Below are 9245 nucleotides of genomic sequence, written 5' to 3'. Positions count from 1 at the left end.
GTGATTCCTATTGTGATGTGTCAACAGCCCACTTCATCCCTCCGGCTCCCAAAGCCAAATTCAGAACGGGGCTGAGCAGCGACATGGATGACAGAGAGCTCACTTCCTGCCCCAGTCACACCTCCACTGCCCCAGGATACCGGGGAGGAGAGGGTGTATCAAGACCAGGTAGAGCAGAGCTCTGCTATTTCTGATCTTCCACTGGGGTAAGGCCCGTTACACCAGAGGTGGAAGTAAGAGCAGGCCCCCTGAGGCCCTTCCTTCTGCTGGGGCCAAGTGGCTCGGACAGAGAACTACCACCAACGCTCTGCAGCTGCCACTCTTGGAGAATCAGGGCCAATCCCTCCAAAGAGCATATTTGGCCAGTGCCCATAACACTGTGAGTGGACAGTAGCTCAGGACTGGATCCCAGGCAAGAGCGCCCCCCCTTAGGAAAGCACTACACCACGCTGTTGTCTCTCATCCCAAGGCCAGACCAGCTTGCAATGGCTGCAGCCACAGATGGCCGTCGGGCCAGTCTGTCCACGTGGAAGCATCCTGGCTGCACCTGACACCTTGGTTCACAAGCTCTCCCCTACAGGAGGCTGCTGAACAAAGGGCCTAGAGCAGGGGAGGGCAAACTATGGCCTAGGGGCCCTTCAGATGTTTTAATCAGGCCCTCAAGCTCCTGCCAGAGAGCGGGGTCAGGGGCTTGCTCCACAAGGCTCCCAGAAGCAGTGGCATGTCCCCCCTCTGGCTCCTATGCGTAGGGGCAGCCACGGGGCTCTGCACACTGCCTCTGCCCCAAGTGCTGCCCCCGCAGCTCCCATTGGACAGCAAACGAGGTGAATGGGGGCTGTGTCTGAGGATGAGGCAGGGCGCAGAGCTGCCTGGCCACGCCTCCACATAGGAGTCAGAGGGAGGACATGCCGCTGCTTCTAGGACCTGCTTGAGATAAGTGCCACCTGGAGCCTGCACCTTGACCTTCTCCTATGACCCAACCCCTTCCCCAACCCTGATCCCCCTCCCACACTCTGAACCCCTCGGTTCCACCCTGCTGCACCCCAGAGCTCACCTCCACACCCACACCCCTGCCCCAGCCAGGACCCCCTTCCTGCACCCTGAACTCCTCATTTCTGTCACCACCCTAGAACCAACATCCCCCAGCCAGAGCCCTCACCCCCAGCCAGAGCCCAGCCCCCAATTTCGTGAGCATTCACGGCCCACCATACAATTTCCATACCCAGATGTGTCCCTCGGGCAAAAACGTTTGTCCACCCCTGGCCTAGAGTTTCGCTAGTTCCCACTCTTGTACTTCAGGAGAATTAAATTCTTCCAGTTCCAAAGGAAATAACTCCTGGAGACCCAGCTCCTCAACCCCAGTTTTCAGTCAGGGCCAGGCAGAGAGAGCAAGGAACTGGGAAGCACCATCAGAGTTTGTTCCCATTAGTTTCCCCCCCTTCCTGGTTCTGTTTTGCCATCTAGCAAGGCTGTTCTCAGCTGCCTCCGGAAGAGGTGCCTGCTTATTTCCCTGTCCTTCCACTCGAGGTAGGTGTTCCTCTTCAGGTAGCGGGACAGCCCCAGCTTGCGTCTCAGCAGCGCCTTATCCACATCCTCTAGGACAATCAGGATGATGCCAGCTCTGCCCTCCACGAACTGCCAGGACTGGGCGATCTCAAACTCAAAGCTGCACCACTTGCTCTCCATGAAGTGGTTGGAAATGACGGCAATGACTTTCCTGCTGCTCAGGAACCCTTCGTGGATGATGTTGGAGGCGACGGGCACCCCTGGTGTGAAGTCCCGGTAGTGGAGGCAGAGGTGGAAGGGGGGCACTCCCCTCTCCAAGGTCTCGACCAGTTCCTTTCTCACCCACTCAATGTCCTTGCTGGAGTGGATGACAAAGGCGTCGTAGGTGTCGTCCCTCTCCGCATACCGCCTGCACCCGCTGAGCAGCACCAGCCCGTAGTACAGGTTGAAGTAGTATTTGTAAATGAGGAACAAGAACACAACCCCAGCGATGGCTGTGCTCACATAGACGGCCACCAGAACGGCACTGAGTTGACAGGAGGAGAGGTCAAAGTTCAGCATATTCGCGTTCTTCAGGTGCTCAGGGCTGTTGCAGACCATCAGCTCAGTGCTCCGGAGCAGCTCGCCATGCTCCTTGGCCCACTTCAGGAAACTCAGGTGGTTGCAGGAGCAGTCCAACAGGTTGTAAGAGAGGTCCAGGTGGACCAAGCTGCTCGGCAAGCTCTCCAGAGCCTTTTCTGTCAAGATAGTCAGCTGGTTGCTGCTAAAGTCCAGGACAGTAAGGGCCTGCAGAGGCTTGTAGGCTGAGTGGTCAAAGGTCAGCAGCTTGTTGTGGCTGATGTTTAGGTTTTGCAATTTACCAAGGGAAGAAAATGTGCTCAGAGACACCTGTATCAATTTACAGTTGGAAACATCCAGGGTGAGCAGCTGGGTCAGTTTCATGAAGCTGTCACCCAGGGTGTTGTCCTTAAAGGAGTTGCCAGCCATTTTGAGCACTTGCAGGGAGGCTAAGCCAGAGAACGTACACTGGGACTCGACATGAGTGTTGGTGTAGGAAATATCAAGGTAGATGAGTTTCCCAAGGAAGAGGAAGACAGGGATGATGCCAAGACTATGCAGCTTCGAGTGCTGAAAGTCCAGAGATACCAGCTCACTGAGAGGCAAGGCTCCGGACATGCTGATTACGGAGTTGAAGCTCAAGTTCAAGTGCTTCAACTTTGGAGTCTCATCCAGGTAAAAGGAGCAGCACTGAATGAAGCTGAGCAGGTTCTCACTCAGATCCAGGACCTCCAGGTTAGGCAGATCCATAAATTTTTGCCGGAAGCCAGTGAGGTATTTGCTCTTGGTGATCCGAAGCACCCTCAGTTCTTTGAAGAAGGACAGCTTCAGAGCAGGCACCTCACTAAATTTGCAGGTCCTGCATTCCAGCTGGTGTATTCTGGAGTCAGCAGGGACCGCTGACACCTGGTTGAGGTAGATATCCACCAGCCGAATAGTGGAGGTGTTGACCAGGCAGTCGAAGAGAGTGTCTGTGCAATTATCAAATCTGTGGAAGCAAATGAACACAAACTCCTGCAGCTGAACCTGACACAGTCCATCCAGGAGCCCATTACTAAAGTCCTCCACTCTTCCAATGTTCCTGAATTCTCCAAGGACTAGTTTCTTGACCTGTAAGCCAGCAAGGCCTTGGATGCAAGCCTTCATAACACTAGTGTTCTCAAAACAAGCCCTCAGAGACAGCTCATGAAGATGAATCTCCTCAAAGGAGCCCAGCTGAATGTATTTTATATCATTCATAGACAGCACTAATGTTAGGTTGAGCCCCTTCTCTCCTTGCAAAACATCCAGATCTCCTATGGAGATAGATGAGATCATGTTTGATTTAAGGCTCAGGAATTGGAGAAAAGTCAGGTTGGAGAAATATTTGGGGAGCTTCAAAGAGTCTACATTGTTCTTGGCCACATTCAGCTCCTTCAGAGTATGTAAATGTCCTATGGGCAGGTCAGCTAGTGAGGATATGTTGTCTTCCACAGCTACCAGCTTCTGCAGGGATCCCAAACTATAGAAGGCTTTTGGTCCCAGATGCCGAAGGGGATTTGCAGTCAGAATCAAGGTGAGCAAGTTATGAAGATCCTTAAAAGCATAGTCTTCAATTGTCTGGATGTGACACCTGTTATGCAAGAAAAGAGAACAATATACATGAAGCATTGTCACTTCTGTCACACACACACACACGCGCATGGGTACCACGTTACTGCACTGGGGGGCAGACGCCGTGTCATTATGCCGGGTGCAGGTGGGTATGGAGCATTACCATGCTAGGCAGATTTGCAGTAGGGAGACCAGACATCCCAATAAAGTCAGGACCGTCCCAATATTTAGGCATTTGTCCCGCGTCCCGACCGATGTTTGGGCAGGACATAATTTGTCTCAATATTTTGCTTGGGTTTGGGTTTTTTCTTTTTTTGTGTGCTCCACCGCCTGCACTCCCCCCCTTTTTTTGCTCCGCCAGCAAACCCCTCCCCCGCCATGTGTCCCGATATTTTCTTCCTCTAATCTGGTCACCCTACTTTGCAGACACAACATTATCAAACCCGGGGCAATATTATCATACCAGATCTAAGTGTGAACACAGCATTTTCGCCAGAGATGCAGACCTGCCCAACCAGGCAAAATGAAATCAGCTTAGCAGAAAGGATATGAATGCTGACATACAGAAGACATCTCTCATATCTCTTCTGCCCTGCCTAAATCTGGAATTAAATTTGAAAGCAAGGGATTTTCAGAGCTGTCTACAGTGAGGCAGAGTACAGGCTTCCTTTACCACCTCTCAGTCCTAATCAAAAGCACCCATTGACATTCCAGGGTTTCATCACCACCAAAAGGTCTTAAAACAGAGGCTGAGCTTTTACAGGGCCCCCAGGAGATCTGGGTACCTCATTCCATTTAATTTTCATGGGAACTGGACTCAATTTCCACAGGCAACTCTGACAATCTCAGCCTTCATTTCTGGAATGAAAGGAAACCTTAAACTCAGAAGAGTGACACAGAGTTAGCAACAATCCATGGGAAGACCCTAAATCTACATCCTGGTGCGTAATGTTGTGTGTGACTGAATCTGCTTGGGGTAGTCTTCAGGCTTTGAACCTAGAACCTTCAGTGCTAAAAGCACAAGCCTCTATTGCTTAAACTAACAGATTAAAAACAATCACAGCTGGCAGCAGTGGCAGACTCATAAACCTCTTATGTGATTCAGGCATGAAATGTGGAAAACAACCCACATATTCCTAGTATGGGTTACATGCTAACCTCCCCTAGGGAACCTCATCCTGAGTGTCTATGGTCTAGTGGGGTTCAAACCCCATGTTGGATACCCATTCTATAGTAATAATAGTATCTTGCTCTCCTATAGTGTTTTACATCCATAGATCTATCTCAAAGCACTTTACAAAGGACAGTATCATTACCTCCATTTTACAGATGGGGAAACTGAGGCACAAAGCGGTGACATGACTTGCCTTTGGTCACCCAGCAGGCCAGTGCCAAAGCTAGAAATAGAACCCTGGTCTCTTGAGTCCTAGTCTAATGCTCCATTCATTCACTAGGCAACACTGCCTCCATCACTAAATCTCCTATATGACACATACACTCTATACCCAATCCCACTTGGTTCAGCAGCCAGGTTTAAGCCTGGGAGTTTCAGCACCATACACATGAACCTTTACCACTTGGCCTAAGGGGTTTAGGTCTGGACTGAGCAGTCCATCCCTATTCAGCAAAGATAAGCATAGGCTTAAGTGCTTTGCTGGATAGGGGGTGTACTTAGGCATATGGTAAAAAAAATGTTGCTGAATTGGAGCGTTAGCCCTTCAGTTCCAGCAGCAGAGGCTCATAAGGAGTCGGGTGCATGTATTGTAGTCTGAGGTGAAAGCTGAGCTCCGATTGCTAGTCTAAAGGAAACTGTCCCTAGAACAACTTAGAACACAGCTTCAGCTCCTAGCATCCGGAGAGGAAGGAGAGGCCGACTGCTCCTCCAGGCAATGAGAGTTAGTGAGGGATTAGCACGCAGGGATACAGGGTTCTATCCTGAACCTCAAAACCTTCATGCTGTGGCTCTGTCTACACTTAAAATGCTCCCCCACTCTGTGTAGACACTCACTACACAACGGGAGGGGTTCTCCTGTCGCTGTAGTTCATGCGCCTCACCAGGTGGCAGTAGCTATGGACTCGTCTACATTATGAATTAGATTGACCCAGCTACGTCACTCAGGGGTGTGAAACATCCACTCCCTGAGTGCCGCAGTTCAGCTGACCTCAGACAGCGGTGGGTCGATGGAAGAATTCTTCCGTTGACATAGCTACCGGCTCTTGGGGAAGTGGATTCATTACACTGACAGGAGAACCCCTCCCATTGACGCAGACGGTGTCAACACTTGAACCGCTGCAATGTCATGCCTGTGCTGCAGGAGAGCTCAAGAGGAGACAAGCCCTGGGTTGATGGAAGGATTTTTCCGTTGACCTAGCGCTGTCTATCCGGGGGGTCAGCTGGGATTTATGTTTCACACAGGGGTGGATTTTCCACTCCCCTGAGAGACGTAGCAATGTCCAGGTAGTTATCAGCAGAGATCGGCCCTGAAACAGCTCATTGGGCTGGAGAGAGACGGGCACAGGGGCGCTGGAACTATTTTTTGTAGGGGGGTGCTGAGAGTCATTGAACCAAACTGCAAACCCTGTATGTAATGGAAACCACTTCAAGCCAGGGGGTGTAGCGGCACTCCCCAGTTCCAGCCCCTGTGGACCCAGTGACAGATTTCTCTTATGCTCAGAGCGGAATTCATCCCAGAGCAGATACCCCTCATGCGAGGACAAAGGCACCACTTGAAACTACAGCTCAGATCTCCTGTGAGCCTCTACTGGGTGGAGAGTCTGAAATGGACCATCGCAGCTGGAGAGAATTCCCTCATCAGAGGAGATGTGCCAGTAAGTACATGGTCTTAATTACCATGCAAGCTCTGTGAGGTGGGGAGCTTTCTTTCTGATGTGTCTGTAGAGTGCTGCAGGTATCCATGCCTCTATATAAATAATAGTCATCATTATTATTAACAGAATTCACCACTCCCATAGAATCTACAAAGCGCAGTTCAGCTCTATAGGAGTGGTGTCCCTGAGGCTCCACATTTACTGTCTCTAGGTGATCTCCAGGTGAAATGTGCTCAATTTGCCTCTAAAAAGATGCCTATTTCTTCACTTGCAGTCCACACAACGCCACTTGAAACTCACATTCTGTCTTGTGCATTGTCACCCAGAATGCAGGCTGTGTAAGACAAATACAGGCTTCACTTACTTGTGAAACACGCCTCCAGATTATGTCCTCAGTGACACCCGTGCAACTATTTTACTGCCCATGTGCTGTCAAAACAAGGGGTAGCTGATTGGAACTCAGGAAACAACTCTACTGCTGATGTACAAGAAGGAATGGACTCCGGCCCATCATCTCTTAGCGGAGTTGTCTCTGACAGTCTAACAGAAGTAGTAAAGCAGAACGCACCCAGGGAGCAGATCCTTTTAGCAAGAAGCTGCTACCTTCTGCATAGTCAACTCTTCAGAGCTTCTGCCTGGGCATCCCCCAGAAATGAACACAAGTGAAATGAAGTGCAGGCGCTGCATCTTAGAACAGCGTCACTGTGATAGCACTGGACACGAGCCTAAATTATGGAGCAGGATTAGACCCCTTTTTAGCCAGAACCACCCTTTGAGCCACACAGACACAAGAGCAAAAATAACAGTGCCTGTCCCTATGTCAGTGCATTGGTGAGTCTGAAACAGGATCAATCAATGTGATGCAAAAACCCTGTCTGCATCCAGTAGGACAACACCAATGTGAAAGGTTCCATACCTAGTGAGGTCCAGAAACCTCAGTGCAGGGACTGCTGAGAAATAATTTGAGGTCAGTGACTCCAGTGGGTTGAAACTCAGATCCAAGTTCTGGGTGGAAGGTGGGATTTCAGCTGGAACTCCAGAGAGGTTCAACTCCATGCATCTGTAAGTTATGTTGGTGATCTCCTGCAATATCCACAGAGCCAATCCACAGATCAACATCTAGATTCCCCAAAGTGCTGGAAAGTTAAACTGTCAGAAAACTATAGCTTGCAGGCTAAATATCTCTGTAACAGACAGATCCTCCAGGCTGCACTGAGCAACAGGAAGCAACATCATATACAGTCCAAGCATCTGCATCTATTCTTGTAATAGCATTTCTGCTTCCCAAACCAGTAACGAAGATAATTGCAAGGGTAATCAGGCGCAAGTCGTCTGGGATTGTGCATATTTATGTCAGAGGCGAATCTGGACCAAACCTTTTAAAACCCAGATTCTTTGTGATGCTGGTAATATACCAGGGAACAGATATACTCTCAGACTGTAATAATCCAAAATCAGCATTAAACTTAATTCTTAAAGAACATTTAATGTATTTCTTATAGAGCTCATTTATTTATAAAGGTGACATCTAGAAACAACCAACTTAGCAACAAGTTGCTGACCAGTGGCTGCAAAAACAACTCTGCAACATATTACAGTAATAACCTAAAATATCACAGCTTGCAGTAGTAACACCACAGCGTCTGAGGGCTGGTCTGCACTACAGAGTTAGGTTGACCCAAGACAGCTTACATCAGCCTAACTCTGGAAGTGTTCACACTTCAATTTCACTCCCACTAACACACCTGCACTGCTACGCCAACTTTATAACTCCATGTCTGCGAGCAGCATAGAATCAAGGTTGATGTAGCTGGGTCGACACAGCGTCAGTGTAGACACCGTGTTGCTTATGTCGACTGTTACTGGCTTTCAGCAGTCATCTCACAATGCCCCACACTGACTGTACAATCAATACAAGTGCTCCTGGTGAGGACTTGCACCGCTGACACAGGGAACAAAGGGAAAACACGCACGAGCAATGTAATTACTGTGGTAGCTGTATGCTGACATAAGTTAGGTCGACTTCATTTTGTAGTGTAGGCATGGCCTGAGTCTATTGCTGTAGGAGAATGGGATCCTTTGGCTTCTCCTGGGGTTAATAACTGCCCCTTAGCAATATCAAGCATATGGAAACAAAGCTACAATAGGTCAAAGCTACTTTTTCTGGTGCTGGGAGTTGGTTTAGACCAGGATTTCCATGGTGGTGTATGCTTTCTGCAAAGCTGCAGAATACTGCTGGCAAAAGACAATACACCACACAGGAAGATGAGCACCCAGCACATTGGACACACAAATTTGAACAGGCTGGGGAAAGCTGCTCTTGAGAAAAAAAAAGATTTGGTTATTTAGAGATCACGTACCTCCACACAGGGGTTGAAGCTGCTGACCATTAACTGCGACAGGAAAAGCGTGGCCAGAGACTGCACAAAACAGGTTGGAAAGGAGACAGCTTCTCTCCCGAACATCTTCAGGAGGTGACCATCCGGTGGAAAGAACCATAAGTGAAAATGAAAGACTCTAGCAGGACTCTCACCCCACCATCAGTGCCCAGAACCTGTTCCCCACAGCAAAGGGAGGAGGGGGAAGTGAAACTGAAAACAAGTCAGCTCTGAGACATGCTCTGAGAACAACACTCTTCCGTTCCGTTGCTTTTAAAGAAGAGGAAGTTACAGGAACGCATGACCTCATGAGCAAGAAGCCCAGAGGCGCCTGGGTCCCATCAGAGCAATCATTTGATGCCTCAGCTTAACACAAAGTAA

At 49.4% G+C, this 9245-nt stretch overlaps 1 protein-coding gene across 1 annotated transcript; it reads right to left on the bottom strand.

Moving 5' to 3' along the window:
* Positions 1-1228: 1228 nt before the first annotated feature.
* TLR4 (toll like receptor 4) lies at positions 1229-7557 on the bottom strand. Its single transcript, XM_032797748.2, has 2 exons — positions 7403-7557; positions 1229-3676 (listed from the first exon to the last, which is right to left on the bottom strand). The coding sequence occupies exons 1-2, from the start codon at positions 7540-7542 to the stop codon at positions 1426-1428; spliced, it is 2391 nt and encodes a 796-aa protein (XP_032653639.2). The 5' UTR covers positions 7543-7557; the 3' UTR covers positions 1229-1425.
* Positions 7558-9245: the final 1688 nt, after the last annotated feature.

Source organism: Chelonoidis abingdonii, chromosome 24 (genome assembly GCF_003597395.2).
Source record: "Chelonoidis abingdonii isolate Lonesome George chromosome 24, CheloAbing_2.0, whole genome shotgun sequence".
NCBI lineage: Eukaryota > Metazoa > Chordata > Testudines > Testudinidae > Chelonoidis > Chelonoidis abingdonii.
The sequence above is the reverse complement of the archived record's forward strand: the minus strand, read 5'-3'. Positions and strand labels throughout refer to the sequence as shown.